The 18,895-nt window shown below is 37.4% G+C and overlaps 1 protein-coding gene across 5 annotated transcripts in view; it reads left to right on the forward strand.

Moving 5' to 3' along the window:
* The window catches only part of LOC128938026 (sodium channel protein type 1 subunit alpha), an 88,733-nt gene that overhangs the window by 34,388 nt on the left and 35,450 nt on the right, over nt 1-18,895 (forward strand). For 2 of the 5 annotated variants that reach the window (XM_054277968.1, XM_054277973.1), the window contains exons 4-16: nt 2,437-2,527; nt 3,344-3,472; nt 4,183-4,274; nt 5,192-5,464; nt 9,744-9,807; nt 10,174-10,315; nt 10,455-10,661; nt 11,134-11,439; nt 12,154-12,534; nt 13,719-13,851; nt 14,663-14,901; nt 17,211-17,384; nt 17,994-18,350. In XM_054277968.1, coding sequence (XP_054133943.1) covers nt 2,437-2,527; nt 3,344-3,472; nt 4,183-4,274; nt 5,192-5,464; nt 9,744-9,807; nt 10,174-10,315; nt 10,455-10,661; nt 11,134-11,439; nt 12,154-12,534; nt 13,719-13,851; nt 14,663-14,901; nt 17,211-17,384; nt 17,994-18,350 — 2,588 coding nt within the window. Of the gene's footprint in view, nt 1-2,436; nt 2,528-3,343; nt 3,473-3,992; nt 4,085-4,182; nt 4,275-5,191; nt 5,465-9,743; nt 9,808-10,173; nt 10,316-10,454; nt 10,662-11,133; nt 11,440-12,153; nt 12,535-13,718; nt 13,852-14,662; nt 14,902-17,210; nt 17,385-17,993; nt 18,351-18,895 lie in introns of all 5 variants that reach the window. The other 3 variants (XM_054277969.1, XM_054277972.1, XM_054277971.1) reach the window with 3 other exon arrangements.

The following is an 18,895-nucleotide window of genomic DNA, read 5'->3' on the forward strand; positions in this document are numbered from 1 at the left end:
CCTATGTAACAGAAATGTGTGATTAAAGACAAGTGCTGAGCACAATGAAACTAGCACATTGGTTAGAAAACCTTCACCTGTCTGTCCTCCAAATTCTCTGAACCTCTGTACAGGGGGCTCTGATCACATGTGCCCAGACACGTGAGCAGGTGTTGCTGCCCTGCAGAGAAATAGAGTGTGTCTCTTCCCAGTGCTCCCAGATTTCCCTGCAATTATTCTCACTGCCAGTACTGAATGCAGAAACTGGGAACAGCATGAGTTTCTCTCTGCTGACTCATCTCATCTCCTAGTAGTCTGCTTCTTTTTTTTTTTTTTCCTCTTCTCTTTTGCCTGCCTGACTAGACTTAAGGTAGAACATGGAGCTGAGGAGGCAGCACAAGAGTGATGGGAGATGGCCAGGCTTTGGCAATTAATAGGAAAGAATGAAAAGGTGAGAATAAGTAGAGTGTTGAGCAGCCAAAAAAAGGGAGGTGGCAGTGGTTGGAGCTGCAGAGTGTTAGAGATTTCTATTAGAAAGAATTGGGGAGATGCTCTAGAGAAAATGTGTAAGTGCTCCTGTGCAAGGCTCTGGAAGCCTAAATTACAGTATTCCTCAGTGTGCCTGACTGCCAGACAGTATCTGTGAAATCAGTTGGCAATATTTGGTTTTTTCCCAATTGTTTCATCTTCCACCAATCCACACAGTGAATGAGAGATTTCGGCTGCTCCTGTAATTGATTAGCTTGAGGCTGTGTGGTGCCTCTGCATGCCTGTATAGGAAAAAGGCAGTACAGTTCTGTGAAGAAGTCATCATAGATCAGATTTTTTTGTCTATGAGTATAGTTGAATTGTTATAGAACAAAAAATAGTAAATTAAGGGACTATTGAGCTTGTAAATCAATCACTCAAAATGTGGGATAGGACAGGAGAGATGCACAGACAATGAACATGTCAGTTACATTTGAGATTCCCATAAGAGAAATGGTCAGTCTGTGTTTCTAAGTATTTTAGCCCTTAAGGAGCATCTGCTCCCTTTCAGAGGGAACAGCACTTTGGTGACTTTTGCCTCCCAGATGAGGCAGGTTTTGTAAAGAGAGAGCAATGTGCAAGGACCTGCCTGTGGCCCTTGTTGTGAGTGGTACCATGGCACTGAGCTGTAAGCACACAGCACACTGCACAGGGCTGAAACCTCAGCTCTCCAAAGAGCACATTGCACTTCTCTAACTCTTTCATGAGGTGACTGAAACTGCAGCCATGCATCTCCAACTTGGATTCAAAATGGATTCTCTGTAAAGAGCTTTCTTTAGTTTAAACTTTACTTTGCCAGATATGGTGATGCAAGGAGTTTTAAGGAATAAATAATTTAGAGAGATGACTAGAGGAAAAATAAGTTAACCATTTGGTCTAAATGTGTAGCAGCACTTATTTTTTGCTGCCATCATGTGGCCGTTTTGAGACAGGTTTTTGTCTAGTTTTGTTCAGTATTTCCGAATGTCTGAATTGAGGTTATTGCCGCAGAAAAAAAGGAAGAACTGCACTGTCTGAAAAGGCAGTGATCTGGTGGACAGAGAACATTGCATTGAATAGCATGAAGCCCAAGTGGATTATTCCACCTTCCTAGAACCAGCCCCTCTGAGCTGTTAGTCTGGGTTTCATAGTCCCAGAGTACCTAAATGTTCCTTGCTGGAACATCAAATAAAAATTAATTCCATTCTAATCTTCACCAGTTTTCTGTGCTTTTCAAGCAATTCATGCAATGATTGAAGCATTTTCAAGTTATAGCATTAGTAGAAACAGATACACTGATTTTGCTGGATTTTGAGAGAGATCAAAAGTAGTACTAGAAAACTATTCACGTTAATCTCTGAGCTCTCTGTGGATTTCTGTTTCACTGATTGAAGCATTAAGCTGGTGTTTGGGAAACATGGAATGCACTCACTTCAGCAATTAAAAACTTTATTCTATGTTTTATTCTGTGTTTTTAACAGACTGGCTTTGCTGGGTACTGACTCGGCTCAGTTTTGACTCTGGGTAAACAGAGGAAACTTTTTTCCCCTTGCATATGCCAGCTCTTTAGTACCAAGCCTGTAGAAGTGAAAGACTAACACTTATTCAGTCATGTCAAGTACTAAAGGCAAACTGCATATTCCTGCAAGTTATTTTGGTTTTGGCAGTTGCTCAACTCATGTTACCCCCCAGGGTGTGAGGGCCATCTCCTTTCAGGACCAGCTGAAAAGAAAACATCAAGACACCAGCAAAGCAACATCAGCATCAACAAATCGAGACCAGTATTAAAGTCCAGTGTACTAAAGTGAAAAATACGAGGTTAAGCAAAGTGTATGTCAGTGTTTACCAAAGCCTAAAAGTTTTGTGTAAGTGGCAGTATTTTACTGTACCTAAGCCATGACTGATGTGATATTGTGTGAATAGCTACTATGTTTTTCTTAACTGTACCTACATTATTCAGCATGCTTATCATGTGCACTATTTTGACCAACTGCGTATTTATGACCATGAGTAACCCTCCAGACTGGACAAAGAATGTAGAGTAAGTTACAAATTATTTCAATATATATCTTTGTCTGTTCCTCTAGGAGTTACCATCCCAGTAACTGCAGAGCAAGATGTGCTAGCAGGAGCTATCATGAGGCACTATGAGTATTTCCTCTCTGAACTATGCACAAATGTTGAATAATTATTTGAATATCATTCTAGTAGAACAATTGGGTAGAAAAACCATGCAAACAGTTTACAGAGAGTATTCTACTGAGATTCCACTAGTGTTCTCCATGTTTTAGCACCTACCCATTGTTTTTACCCTTCCTCACACCATTGCATAAGTAGGAGAACCATGGGCACTTCAGTGTTCATCTCAGTTAAGAGCAGCATACAAGCAAAGGTATTACTAAAGTGAGAATGAGAATTCAGTGCACGCTTGCATCCTTCCCTCTTTAGAACCAATACCAGGTGTTTTACTTATTGGTGACTCAGTATCCAGTAACGTATGCTCATGGTTTCTCGCTTAACAGTTAATGACCTAGTAGTGCATACTTTTAAACTGAATGTCACCCATAAGTTTTAACCTGTTATTTATTTGATGGATTTATTTATTTTTATTTCTGTACAAGATCAGGACTTCTGTACTTCAACAGCATAACTAATGCATGTAAATACACAAGTATCTCTGATTAATATAATGCATTTCAGAAGAAATTGCTTATGCATTTCAGAAGAAATTGCTTATTTACTGTATTTTTTTATCTGGCTGTGAAATAAAAAACTCATTTGATCATCACATTTCTGTCATAATACCAATGTAAAACATTGCTACTGATTTTGATTATATTTTCCTATATTTTTTCAGGTATACTTTCACTGGCATTTACACATTTGAGTCACTAATAAAAATCATTGCAAGGGGCTTTTGCTTAGAAGATTTTACTTTTCTTCGAGATCCGTGGAACTGGCTTGATTTCACTGTCATTACCTTTGCGTAAGTTCTTGTTTTTTGTTTTTTCTTGGAAAGAGAAGGGCAAAAGGGCATGAAATTAGTATCAATACATACCAATTTTGTTAAATGGAAATTCTTTTATGGACTTACTTTTGTCTAAAACAATTTTCACTTTCAAAAATGCATATTTTGATGTAAACATAAATACTGCAGAAGCCATTAGTACAGCTAGTATTAGAGAGGCTAATTTCATGTCCTGCTTTTTTTTTTTTTCTGAGCAGAAAAGGCGCTTCCCTTTGACTTCATTCTCCAAACTTACCAATCTAGTCTAGATAAATTTTAGGCTTTCAAAGTAAAATCAGTGCGATTCACTTCAGAGACATTTAATTTAGCTGAAGGCTCTGAAAGTATATTAATGCAAGGCAAACTGCAGTGAAAGGTAAACCTCTGACTGTTGCTGTTTAAGTTTTTGCTAAAAACGCCAAAGCGGTCTTGATGAAAGACCCAAGTAAGTAGCATAAACTCTGCCTAAATTCTGAATAACTGTGATTTAATCCTACAGGTATGTAACAGAATTTGTAAACCTAGGCAATGTTTCAGCTCTTCGAACTTTCAGAGTATTGAGAGCTTTGAAAACTATTTCTGTAATTCCAGGTAAGAAGTAACTGGTGTAAGGTGTTAGGCCCCTTTTACCTCCCAACTGTTCCTTTTTATCCTGTCATTGTGTTTGTGTGTGAACTCCCCTATTACAGATATGTGACAGAGTTTGTGGACCTGGGCAATGTCTCAGCGTTGAGAACATTCAGAGTTCTCCGAGCTTTGAAAACAATATCAGTCATTCCAGGTGAGAGCGAGGTTAAACACTGAGGCTGACTTTAATTCAATGAAACAGAATTCATATTTTTTAAATATGTCTTATTTCTTTCTACAAAAAAAGCAGGAATCAGAAGATATCAGGATTCACTGAAATCTCTGATTCATTGCTTTTGAAAATGAGCACTTTCCTTTTGAAATCAGCCTTTGAGTTTAACAGATTCTTGCATGAGACATTGCAGTACACAGTGTGTGTGGTTTGCATCGTATGACGTCAAGCTTTCTTCTCCACATTCAATGAGTATTAGTAACCCTAAAGTTTTCTTACCCATGTGTATCCTACCTACATGATGTTATGTGGTATTTTTTGTGAATATCTGTGTCTGAAAAATAAAACTGTTGGAAATGTTGACTTACAAAGAAGATGAAGGAATAAGATAATAAAGAATAGCATGGGTGTTGCATGGGGGATTTATTATCTTAAAAAGCTACAATTTTCCAAACCATTTCCAGTTTTATAGCATTAAATTTGAATCCTATTTATTGTTGAACAGGCTTTTTACTACTGTCTTCTAAATCTCGTATGTTATAAAACTGATAGTAGTAAAGGTTTGGAGCAAGATGTATTGACAAATGAAAAGAAAGAAGATGTTTACGTGAGATCAGTGTACAGCATGAATAAAAAATAAATTGCTTGTTTTATCATTGAAACAAGTTGTTTTGAAATATATGCAACTCATTCCATTCACAGTTTCAAGTGGACATAAATTTCAGCTGTTTATTCATTTTCACAAGTAAAAAAGCTCTTCACAAAAATGTTGTTTCACAGACATTACAATCATGTATTTGGGCTTCTGCATGAAACCTATACTTTTCTGGGAGACATTTTAAATTTTGTGCTTTGAAAAAGTTTCCAACATCAGAATAAAAACTCCTTTCCATTTGCAGGCCTGAAGACAATTGTAGGAGCCCTGATTCAGTCTGTGAAGAAGCTCTCAGATGTGATGATCCTGACTGTGTTTTGTCTGAGTGTATTTGCACTGATAGGGCTGCAGCTGTTCATGGGCAACCTGAGGAATAAATGCCTGCAGTGGCCTCCAGAAAATTTTACTTTGGAAACAAATATTACTTCCCAGCTAAACAGCACCATAGGTGAAAATGGTACATTGCTTAATTCAACAGTGGCTCCGTTTGACTGGAAGGGGTACATTGAAGATGAAAGTAAGTATTGTCTGCAGAATTCTCACTGAAGTGGTTTGTGGCTGACCCAGTTCTTAGAAGGAAGGAGGGAAAGAGACAATACATTTTGTTAAGACAGAGTCAGAGGAATATTTTCTCTCTCATATGTCTGCTCTAAAGGCCTGCGTGGAAGAGGGAGCAAGGAACATGGTCTTGCTACTTGGAATAGCTCTTTTTGTCAACTCCATCTGCCAAATTCTCATCTCCCCTGAGACACAAAAGTCTTAAAATTCAATGTTCACAGTTCATGTTGTGAGACAGGTTTGCAGAGACTGTAGATCTCTGCAAAGGGGAGAGATAGAAAAGGAAAAGATATTACAGAGACCAGCTGCAAAAAGAAGTCGTGGGGTCTCCATATGAGTCTCCTCACTTGGGTATCCTTTCAAGTGAGGCAGTGACCACAACACTTTTCCCACAGCATCTCTGTGATATTTATTATCATCTCCTCAAATTCCCTACAGCTTGCTCCTTCTTACAGTGCTATTAGCACTAATTGGAGTGCCCTTTGATCAGAGTGGGTGCTGCACGGCTGCCTGGTTTCTAAGCTTGTACATTCATATTATTAGGTCACTTAATATAAAGCCACAAGCAAAGAACAGAAAAAAGGAGGAGAAAAAGAAATTAATCTCACACCAGAGACAATTCCTTCCAGTGAGCACCTGCTGTGGCAGTAGTGTGTTTGCAAGTGTCCTGTCATGAGAATAGAAGTGACATGAAGAACAATATGAAGACACAGGAAAAATAGTGCCACAGAGGCTCTGGAAAACACTGCCACAGCAGCTTATTTGTAAGGCTGCAGGGAAACTGAAAGGCAGGATAGAGAAGTGCAATTGGAACAATATAGAGGCTGAGGCACCTAAGGCACTCCAAGGCAGCCAGGACTGACTAAGGCTAAAAGTCTGCAGCCAAAAAGCTAAATAATATCCTGTTCACATAAATAAATTATTGACCAGGAAGACAGAATTACCCCTGTATTTAGCATTACTGCAGTTGCTACTGGAATACTATATAAAGTTCAATTTAGATGGAAAGTTGAAAAAAATGGAGGAAGTTCAAAAAAGAGCAGAATGATTAAAGGGTTGGAAAACATGCTTTATACCAAGATAGACCAGGAGCTCAGCCTACTTAGCATATCAAAGAGAAGGTTTAAGGGGTGATTTGATCACAGTTAAAAAAAATCCATGGGGAACAGAATTTTCATCGTAGACATATCTTTGATCTAGCAGGCAGAGATATAACAGGTTCAACATCTGCAAGTCAAAGCCAGACAAATTTTGAATAGAAGTGAGACAGCTTCTAACTGTGATCACACAGCTAATCAATGACTATGATGGATTATAATTTGAATTTCTTAAACCAATCTTTCTGTGAAACTCAATTTACCTGAACATGTGAATTCATGGAGATCCCATGCTATGGGGTATGACAGTCTAAGCAGTCTCCTAATGAAGGCCTAGACTTCGAGGCCAAACTTAATTTCCTGACTTTTTAACAAAGAATTTATAAACTTAAGTTCTGATTTCATTTGATTTAAAGAAGACTTGAAGCCCCCTGAAAATAAAGCTCAATTGAATTTGTTCCAGGAAGTACTTTATTGAATGGCTACATCTGCCTTTGGTATATTTACAGAATTTCATATGTATTATGAAATTTATAATTAAATTACAAGTCTTATTATGAATTTAATAAGGTTGTCCTTGCTTACCAGCAGTTTCAAAGAGAAAAATTATCTTCTCACAACTTCCTGCTCTCTTTTTGCATGTGAGTGGGCAGACAGGATGCAAAAATCAGCTGCTTCACAGGGCAATAAGCTGTTCTTCACCTGCAGCTCAGAGCAGTGCAATGGCAGTATCTTTTGTAGGAATTGTGGAAGTTATGATGCCATTATTTGTGTATACTATGCAGAAAAAGGCATGTAAGCCCTAGTTTTACCAGTGAGCTCATTTTTGGAGACACCATTTAGAGGGTCTTTACGTAAGCATTCCTGTCATTAGTGAGTCAGGCACTTTCTTGCCCTGCCCCCCTTTTTCTTTTTCCAAGATAAGAATTCTGATAAACTTAGCTCCAGATAAGCTGAGGTTTCTTTCCATAAGCAATTTTTTTTCTGAGAAAAAGCATCTCACAATCTATTTCATGAAATAGCACTTATTCTCTGTGTTTCTCACATTATACCCTATGCTTACTCAAACAGCTTTAATCTTGCTTTAAGTTAGGTGCTCACCTACCAGGGAGCTTTTCCCATTTCCCAACCAATTAAACAGGAGCCAAACTTACACCCTTGGTGTAATGAGGGATTTTTCACTTCTCTTTGGTGTACATGCTTATACTGCTCAGCTTGTGTGTTATAAAAATTTTCCTATTGTGATAATATCTTGAGCACTTGCCCAAGTGTATCAGAGCACTCAGAGAAAGCCTGTGTGGCTCTGGTTTCTGTGGAGCTGGCAAGAGCAGCAGCCTTGCAGGGCAGATCTTGTCTGAAGCACAGAACCTGGATGCAGAGCTGCTGTAGCAGTTCAGCTCAGCTGCTGCAGTGCTGATCGGGACTGACTGCTCCATGTAAACCACATCAAGGCAGGTTTGAATTCTTCCCAACAAGCTGCTACGTTCCAGCATGTTTTAATCACGATTAGCTGACATAAGGCAGAATAAAATCTGCTTCCTAAGGGTCAGCTGTGTCCAGCATCCTGTCAGCTTTCTGTTTACAGCTGTGCTTCAGCACAGAGCAGCTCTGCAATGCACACCAGCCCAGAGCGACAGCAGCCACACGCAGGGCTGTGCAACTGGCACAGCACAGGGGATTGATCCCTGTGAGATGTGGATACTGATAATGAGTCCTTTGCAAGGTGTCTGAACAAGGTCTACTTACAGTTTAAAGACTCCTTTTTTCAAATGGTGAATTTTGCTCACAGGAAGGAGTGATGAGGCTGGCCCAGGTACTGTTTCCCTTCTGCAGCAAATCAATATGTGCTGAGCCAGCAGCTTGTGACACCTCCTCAGACTCAGAATTCCTTAGTGCCTGTAGTAGCCTGGCCTGGGCAGCACAGGCAGAATCAAGCTGAAACTCAGCTGCACTCATTTTCAAAGGATATCATTTTAAGGGAATCTATCAGGACAATTAAATGAAAAAGAAATCCAACATGAGGTTTAAATGGTCTCAGGAAGCAAAAAAAGTACCACCTTGATCCTGAGGCTGCTATGATTCAGAAGTGTTGGAGCCAGGGAGGTGCTCAGAGGAGCATCACCACTGTCCCTGTCCTGTCCTTACAGACAGCCTGAAGCAATATTTTGGATTCCATCAGAAATGGGACACATGGTCAGGCCCTGTATAAAAAACATCCTTCTGCCTGTGACCAAATGATTGTTATTACAGGAGAAGCTTGTCCTATGATAATTCTTCCAAAAATCAAAACTTTAGCAATCAAGACTGTAGGTATCTGCTTTGAAGGGGAAAAGAAAAACACTTCTCAAGGATACAGTCAAGATGAATCTTAATAAGCACAAAGTTTTTCTGATTTCTTTGTTCTTCTAAGAAGAGATAGGTCAATGTCTTTGGTATTTAAACCATCTAAAATATCCTTTAACTACGGCGTTACTGTACAGATATTGGGATGATTGGTTACAGGGGGATTTGGTGGAACTTAACCAATTTATTTTACTAAGTTGTTCAATAATTTTGTCACGTACTCCTTAAATCTTACTTAAAAAGTTGTGGCTGCACCAGTAATTATGTCTGAGTTAAATTTAGGTGTCTGCCAGGGCCTTCATACAGACAGTGAGCTACAACTGCAGTGTGTGCACACCCATGGCCATCAGAGCCGCTGGCAGCTGGGTGGGATTTTGCAGGGTTTACATCTTTGATAACTGTCACAAGTGCTCGTGAGCAACAAACTGAACCCCCTGGAAATACTGATCAGGAAGTTTTGAAGAAATTCTGAAAACATATTTTTAGATAGATTGTAATTATTCTAATAAACAACTGTACATTATTTAGAAAAGGATTCTTTAGCTGAGTGATCAGACAGAAGGGAGAATCCACATCCAGAAGCATTTGACAGAATTTTTAGTAAATTTTGGCATTTTAACAGTGAGTGCTGTGAGTGATAGTGCTTAGTGAAATTCATAATGCCATTTACTCTAAAACTGTTGTCCTGCTGAGAAAATAGCACTGCTTGTTTAAAATTGGGTCAGAAATCACCTTAAAACTTTTAGAGATAATGGCTATGGTTTGAATTTTATAATTTTTTAAATTCTTTTTGAACAGGTCATTTTTATTTTCTGGAAGGGCAAAATGATGCTCTGCTTTGTGGAAACAGCTCTGATGCTGGGTAAGAACTAATTTCATCATATTATTGCACTGTGTAGAAATTAGATCCACATTCCCTAGATGTGCAGTTTGAGTGGGGCTTATTTTGAGTGACCACATCCTTTCACATAAGAAAGGCTTTTGTACTGGGCTTAAGATCTGTATTCTTGATCAGAGCTCAGTGAACTGAATGCTTGCATGATGAATGAGTAATTTAGTATCAGTGTAGCTCCTGCCTGGTTGAAAAGTAAAGGAAGAACAATATCTGATGACAAAACCTGGCAAAACATGTTATTTTGCAGTTCTGGCTGCACATATGAGTATACTAACATCCAGGTGATAATATTAAAATATTATTAAATAGATAATGTCCAGTTTGTCTTTGTAGGCAGTGCCCAGAAGGATATACCTGTGTGAAAGCTGGCAGAAACCCCAATTATGGCTACACAAGTTTTGACACCTTCAGCTGGGCTTTCTTGTCACTGTTTCGGCTAATGACTCAGGACTTCTGGGAGAACCTTTATCAATTGGTGAGAAATTTTTAATGAAAAATAGACCAAATATGTTTGTATCAATGATGCAAAAGGACCAGAGTCTATTTGAATTTTAACAGTATGAAAAACAGAACTGTTAACATATACTTGCTTATAAATGTGTTATTATTTCCAGACTCTTCGTGCTGCTGGGAAGACATACATGATATTTTTTGTTCTGGTGATTTTTCTGGGCTCTTTCTATCTGATAAACCTGATCCTGGCTGTGGTGGCCATGGCCTATGAAGAACAGAACCAAGCAACCCTGGAAGAAGCAGAGCAGAAAGAGGCAGAATTTCAACAGATGCTGGAACAACTGAAGAAGCAACAAGAAGCAGCACAGGTATTGCTTATGGTGTAGTAATGCAGGACTGTAAGGAAGTGAGTTTACTAGAGATAGTCAACTTCTGCTTTCCAAAACTGGAAATATAAAATACCCTGTTGGTCTTTCCATGACTGAGTTAGCTCAGAGGTTTTCTATTCTGCACCAAAGAAGGATATTGTGAATGATTCGGCCATCAAGAAGGAATATTCAGAACTCGGTCTAGGATATTCGCTATGTTTTTCTAGTCTAGGGCCATTAATGCAGTCTGGTAGATTTCTGCATTTAAAATTTACTCATGAAGGATGAGAGAAGTCTATGACCAACACATATCTTGAGTCAACTGGTTAATAATAATTAGAAGAAAAGCCTAGGGAAAGGATACCTTATAGAAAGGGAACTGGGACTTTTGGAGTAGAAATTGCATATAAGTAAATTAAAGAAAGGAAAACATTAGATCATGGTTTGCTCAATTCCTTCTGCATCATGGCAGGCAGCAGCAGTGGCAGCAGCAGCAGTAACAGCATCTGCAGAGTCCAGGGAGCCCAGTGCTGGAGGAGAAGCAGGAGGGCTCTCAGAAAGCTCCTCAGATGCATCAAAATTGAGCTCAAAGAGCGCAAAAGAGAGGAGAAATAGAAGGAAAAAAAGGAAACAGAAAGAACAGTCTGGAGGAGAGGAGAAAGATGAAGATGAATTTCACAAGTCTGAATCAGAAGACAGCATAAGAAGGAAAGGTTTCCGATTGTCTATTGAAGGCAATAGACTGACATATGAAAAGAAGTATTCTTCTCCACATCAGGTATTGCCTATAGTTTTGAGTTTTTTTAGTAAAAACATGTATTTAAAGCATCATAGGCTGTTGCAAAACTCTTTTAGTCTTCCTAAAGTACAGTAATATGATTCTACTGCATAAACAAAGGAAATACTGATACTTTATATTATTGTTGCTAGGGCTTGAGAGGAAGTGCTCTAGCTGCTAGATTGCCTTGTAAAAAAACCCCTCAGAATTAAATGTAACCTCATATCTCTGTTCTTTTAATGGGATTATTTAAAAATAATAATAAAATATTCCCTGATTATGTAGGGTTCCTTTTAGCATGATTATATATTACCTGTTAAAATGCTACTGTATTTTTCTGTTATGATAGCCTCACATTTTTCTTGTTTCAATGATGTTTTAGTCAATGTTTGTTCACTATGGGCAAGATGCCTCATACATGAAACAGAGTGCATGTATTGACTTCCTTTTTTTCTCAGTGGGAATTATGCAACTAATGTATTTGGCAACTTCAACTGAAAAAGGAGTGTTCAGCACTGGTTTTGTCTTTAGTATCCCTGAACAGTGATACTTCTATCTGCAAAATATATGTCTAATGAAATACATGCAAAAATTTGATAGCAGCGTGTAGCTTTGGTACTGTTATTTAAGAAAAAAAGAAACCTAATGCTAATCTAATAACAGTGTTAAGGTTGAGGATTTCAGCTAACAATCACATATTTTATTTGCCTGCAGTCTTTGCTGAGCATTCGTGGCTCCCTGTTTTCCCCAAGGCGCAACAGCAGAACAAGTCTTTTCAGCTTCAGAGGTCGAGCAAAGGATGTGGGATCAGAAAATGACTTTGCTGATGATGAGCACAGCACTTTTGAAGACAACGACAGCAGAAGAGATTCTCTCTTTGTGCCGCGCAGGCACGGAGAACGGCGCAACAGCAACATCAGCCAGGCCAGTAGGTCATCCAGGATGCTGGCAGTGTTTCCAGTGAATGGGAAGATGCACAGCACCGTGGATTGCAATGGGGTGGTTTCCCTGGTTGGTGGACCATCTGTTCCTACATCGCCTGTTGGACAGCTTCTGCCAGAGGTGATAATAGATAAACCAGCTACTGATGACAATGTAAGAAAGTTTTAAATAGCTCAGGCATGGTGGCCTTTTCTTACTGCACCAGCCAGTGTTTTCTACAGAATGGAACCCTTGGCAATGCTTCCTGGTTGGTCAAGCTATGAATGCTCCTGCATCTTGTAAACTCTTAGTAATTAAAACAGCTAAGATAGGTTTGCAAGCTAAGCATTTACTTACAAAAATTCACATAACTAACAAATGCAAGTCACAGTTTCCAAGTCATAGAATAATAACTTACACATTCATAAAAATGCTATGCTTCACTGTATTACTGTGCCATACTTTCCTTTAGCTGATCTAAAGGTCCATTTAGCTATTGTAGTTGATATGCAACGGAAAATATTACACAAAAATGTTATATAACTGCAATCAATATGATGCTGTATTACCACTATCAAAATTAGCATTATTCGTTAATTTTGATATCACTCTTCCTTATCAGCCTGGTTAAAAATGTAAGGAAGTTGTCAATTCCTTACTACCATTTATTTCTCATTCCTATATATTTTCCATCCATTTTTGGTGGAGTACTGTAGAATAGACAACAAATAGTTCATTGGAAGATCAAAGTTCAATACATATTTCTAAAAATCCAAATGGCTGTGTGAACATATTGGCAGCACATATTGCTGCCATTCTCTTACCATACAAAGGTAAGAGAAAATGTCTCCAAAAAATTTCTTGTTTAGTTCAAATTTGTCCACTCAGACTGCTAAAAAATACTAGCATGAGGAAGCATGAGGAAGTCAGACTTTTCTTACTTGCCACAGTTCGATTAGGAGAAAAGACTATTATGTTGCAAACCCCAGAATATCCTGTCAGCAGAAGCAAGGAAAAAAAATTACAGTTTGGGAAATTTTGTGCAATATTTTGAACTCAACCCTTTTCCACTTGTTTAACTTTGCTTAAATGTTTTAAGACTTTTCATATCTTAAAGAAAAAAATGCAAAAATTGAGTAAATAAACTCTCTGTCAATCTTGAACCGTAGGTACTTGTGACCTAATGGAATTCTAGAATTATTTACATGGAAGTAAAAAGTAATAAAAGTCCGACATGATAAAATATGAAGTGCACGGAGCACGTGTCCAAGCTAAGACATTACTAACAGGCTTATGTCGTGTTTGCTTATCTGGTTGTTTCTTCAACGTGGTCTCATCTACTGTCATTCTCTGTATAGGGCACCACGACAGAACCAGAAATGAGGAAGAGAATATCAGGTTCTTTTCACGTTTCTATGGACTTCCTGGAAGATCCAGCTTTAAGGGAAAGAGCCATGAGTATTGCGAGCATCCTCACAAACACTGTGGAAGGTGTGTGCTATGCATAGCTTAATATTTAATACTGTTTTTCCCATAGATTTCTAAAAGTTTGAGTTGCAACTTGAAAACAGATTTAAAATAGCTTAAGTACAGATAACATCCAACAAACTGACATATTTATTAGTAAAATCAAAGCTCTGTATTTATTAGGGTTATTACATAACTAAGCATTAAAGTTATCATATAAGGAAGCATTTTATCTCATTGTTGAGTCACCATCTAACTCATGTTCATGGTCATAACTGAGTGGGTACTTATGCATAGTAATTAAAAATGTATTATTGGACACCAAAAAAAACATTGAACGTTTTTCAAACATATGCAACTCTTGTTAAAATATATAAGCATTTTTGCAGTTATATTTGTTCAGTCATTCTGCAAAGCTACTCTAGGTGATCAAAATGTTTTTTTTTCCTTGAATTCGGAATGATCATTTTCACTTAAATGGTACAAATTTCAGAATAAAAATATTTACATACTTGAACAGTAGGTGGGAGAAACAAGATGAAGTGTAATCAAGGATAAATTAAATGCAAAATACAAACCGATGCATAAATTGATGCTGATGGGCATAGTGATTGTAATACAAAGAAGTTGTGCTTGACAGAAAAACTTTGAACATAGCAAATATATTCAATAGGAATTTTTAAAGGCTTTCCTAAAAAGCCCTGTGGAATGGGGGTTTAAAGGAGGTTGATCAGTACCACTGCAGACTGAAAACTTGACTGGTATGATTCATATTTGAATGAGGAATGTTAGAGAAATCACGTAGTTACAAATATTAACTTTCTTTTCCCCACAGAACTTGAAGAATCGAGACAGAAATGCCCACCATGTTGGTATAAATTTGCAAATATTTTCTTGATCTGGGACTGCAGTCCACATTGGTTAAAAGTTAAGCATATCGTCAACTTAGTGGTAATGGACCCATTTGTTGACCTGGCCATTACAATTTGCATTGTTTTAAATACACTCTTTATGGCTATGGAGCATTATCCAATGACCCCAGAATTCGAAAATGTACTTTCAGTTGGAAATCTGGTAAGTTTGTTGGGGTTTTACATTCATGATTTGGAAGGAAATGTGCCTGCAATAAGTGAAAGAAAAGGTTTTAACACCTTTTGGATATTTACTGGCCTTCAGATATAAGTATCAGAGCATTTTTGGAAATCTGACTGTCAACCTTGACTCATGTAGCTTAGGATACTGTAAAATCAATATACTGCTGTATTCTGCAAAATCAAATTAAAAATTTAAAAATTGGCTCCGATGCTACATTAAGTAAAGTCCATCTTAAGCAGAGTTTGATTTGTGTAGCTACTAAACCAGGAAATGCATTGTTTCCTGAAACAGACACTATGCAAATAAATGCAGTGTTAATTTCTCAATCAATACAATAGAAATCTTTAAATTATGAATGTGTTTTTAATTGCTGTTTCCTCAGCAGAAACTTACAATAGATAAAAGATCCCTCTAAAAGCATTTCTAGAATTTTCTTGTGCAAAAGCCTTTTTATATGGATAAGTGGATTGTTTTCTTCCTATGTTTTATATAAAAAAATATCCCACAGTATTTTTTCCTCTCCTATTTTTTATTGTTTTTATCCTCTGATAATTAGTAAGATGTATTTTCCTCAGGTTGTCAGCTGTATTTTCTCCCTTTCTCTCTGCTTCAAAAAGATAAATTATTCAAGATTTCATGAGTTAACTTTTTGTAGCTCTCCTGCTTTTGAACTGACAGGTTTGATCACATAAAGTAGGACTGTAGCTGCAGATACTTCTATCTCCTTCTTTAAGAATTGATTTCTTATAATGTGATTTTTAATAACCCTTGTTTTGTAATGAGGAACAAATAGATCATGTAAATAACTCTAGAATTTAAGGGAGAGAATGAATAGAAAATTGTACAGCTGATTTTCATATACTTAATATAAAGGAAATGTTGAACCTCTGTTTCCTAATAAAATGTAAAATCTTGTAGCATTTTATAAGTTTGTTTTCCAACCAAGAAAATTCCATATAAATCTTGATGTACCTCTGACTGTAAAGGGAGTGTGCAAGAACCTGTCTATAAGCACCACATTCTTCCAGTTTTGGGTTCCCTTCTGCAATAGAGAGGATCTCAGAGCTTGCCTGCTCCAGTAGCTCCACTTTAAAGCTTCTTATGCTGTTCTGATTGTTAGGAACCTGTCAGCATTTCAAACTGTATCATTCCTATGTCTTTCTCAGGGGTTCCAATCCTGCATCTTAAAAATTGGAAACCTCTCCCTCTGTGGTGTTTGTATCTAGAATGTATTTAAAGACTGTAACAATCTATCTTGAGTGTTGGTGTTCCTAGGCAGAGCAAGTCAGACTTCTTTCCTGTCTCCTGATTATCCCACTTAGATTATTCTCTTTAGCTGTCCTATTTTCTTTTCAGCTTGCTGAAAAATGGGTTATCAAAACCAGAAAAAAACCAAACCAAAACAAAACAAAACAAAAAAAAAAAAAAACAAAACAAAAAAAAAAAAAACAACCCTGTCAGAGCAGGGCTCAAGCAGTTTTTAACTTTAGTGACTTTAGTACATTCCTATCCTAGAAGAAATTCTCCCAAGACTTCTCTCAGAGCTACTCAGGGTTATACTTTGGTATGTCTTAAACATAATTCCTACATCATTCAGTATATAAACTCATGATGAGAAACCACTACCAGCAGCACTTTGTTTAAAATGCATTCTTAAATACTCTTTTATTCCTGACATTGAAGTGTCTGAGCCAACCAACTTTGCTGCTACTTCTGGGCACATCCAGGTGGAATTTACTCAGCTTCAGGAAATTGTTGTACCTCAGCACATCATAATGTATCTCAGTTGCTGTATCAACTGAGGTACATTATAATATCCCATTTATTCATCTGGCATAAATAATCAGAGCTCTGTTGAACTGAACTATGGGCAGGTCATAGCAGGCAAGAAGCTGCCTCCCTTTAGTCTTAGATTTAGCCTAATTTATAATTTTTATAACAAGAAAGAGCAATACCATATAATTTCTTGGAAAGCATTCTGGTTTATGTTCTGAAAATCAAATTTGGGACATTGTTTGTACTGCACATGAGAAAGTCCATACCCAGAGAAAGTTGAAATTGGATTTTAAATGTTATAAAACAGAAGTTTATGTAATTTGCTTAGCATAAAGTTTAATTAATAGAAAAATTACCTGATTTCTGACACTTGTTAAGGGAAGGTGGGCATAATAAATCACTACAGTAAATATAGCTATTTTTAAGTATTGCTTTTGGAGAAGACAGCTTGAATTAAACTAGAACCAGAGTATTGTTTCACCTTGTAATAACAAACTGCCCTTTGAACTCAGGTCTTCACTGGAATCTTCACAGCAGAAATGTTTCTCAAGATAATTGCAATGGATCCTTACTATTATTTCCAGGAAGGCTGGAATATTTTTGATGGCTTTATTGTAACCCTTAGCTTGGTTGAACTTGGTCTTGCAGATGTGGAAGGACTATCTGTTCTTCGGTCATTCAGATTGGTAAATATACTTCAATTGTACTGATTTTTCAATGTGGCTTCATGAAAATAATTTTATTTTTGTCTTAAAAATTTTGCTTGATCTTTGACATGACATTGATCCTGAGGACAGTTTCATTAACACAAATCCTTACTAATTGTGGTACCTTACAGTCTTCAGTGGAAATTGTTAGAGATCCAAACAGATAGCAGTGGGTGCCCTGGGCCTAATCCCAATGTATCCATTGTATATACACACTTTAAACATCCCACTATGCAGACATAAATTGACTCAATACAGGTGTTATGCTCTGATTGGCATCACAGGAACAGATCTCTACAAACACTGGTTGAAAAGTTGTCCAGATTATTTTAACCCGTGAGCCATAGATTTTAAGTTCAAATCAGTAGCTACTTTGGCCTTCAGTAAAGCTATGCTTTGAGAATATCAAATTACAATTTTACAAATTTTTCTTGAAGGAAATGTCCATCTTCATGCTTTTAGACAAGATGATACCCTTTGAACAATCCAACCAAAGGCATATTTTGCAGCAATATCCTTCCACAAATTAACTTCAAAATACCCTTGCATCTTTTTGGTTCTCCTAACGGTATTTTTCTTTCCTTCCAGTTACGAGTTTTTAAATTGGCAAAATCCTGGCCAACACTAAATATGTTGATAAAAATCATTGGTAATTCCGTGGGAGCTCTGGGGAATCTGACCCTGGTGCTGGCCATCATTGTGTTCATTTTCGCTGTGGTTGGGATGCAGCTCTTTGGGAAAAACTACAAGGAATGCGTCTGCAAAATTGCAAGTGACTGTGTGCTCCCTCGCTGGCACATGCAAGATTTCTTCCACTCTTTCCTGATTGTATTCCGAGTGCTCTGTGGGGAATGGATAGAAACCATGTGGGACTGCATGGAGGTTGCAGGCCAAGCCATGTGCCTTACAGTCTTCATGATGGTCATGGTGATTGGAAACCTAGTGGTAAGTAATCAAAGTGTTAACAAAAAATGATTTGGCAAGAGAGTGGTCTCAGTCCTGAAGTGAACTAAGTGCTCTGGCTCTGCTTCAACAAAGCACTTAAGCAGGTGGTTTCAAGAAATGCTTAAAGTTAAGCTTAAGAGGTTTTTTGGATAGAGAACAAAATATTCTGCCATGTCAAAATCCTAAGAATGTCAGAGCAGGTACTTAAGAATATGACTAATTTCTCTTTTGGCCCTTTGAAAATATTTTGTGCTCCAAATAATTTTAGTATATGGGTTCTTTATAAACAATCTGTTGTGGATTTTTTTATTATTTATACCATATAATTAGTCACCTGAATAATCCAATTTCTGTTGTGAGATGGGCTAAATTAAATTTTTCAATGATGCTGAACAGCAAGTCTGATAGCTCCATTTTTAGATTATAAGTTTTGACACCAAAATATTTACATACTGTGAGGAAATCAAGACACATTTACGGATATTAGTCAGTTGTACAAATATTTTTGAATAGTGAGCAGGACCTAAGCTAAGTGAAATAAACTT

The sequence above is a fragment of the Melozone crissalis genome, unplaced genomic scaffold (genome assembly GCF_028551555.1).
Source record: "Melozone crissalis strain CALT ecotype California unplaced genomic scaffold, PUWL_Pcris_2 ptg000023l_1, whole genome shotgun sequence".
NCBI classification, from domain to species: domain Eukaryota; kingdom Metazoa; phylum Chordata; class Aves; order Passeriformes; family Passerellidae; genus Melozone; species Melozone crissalis.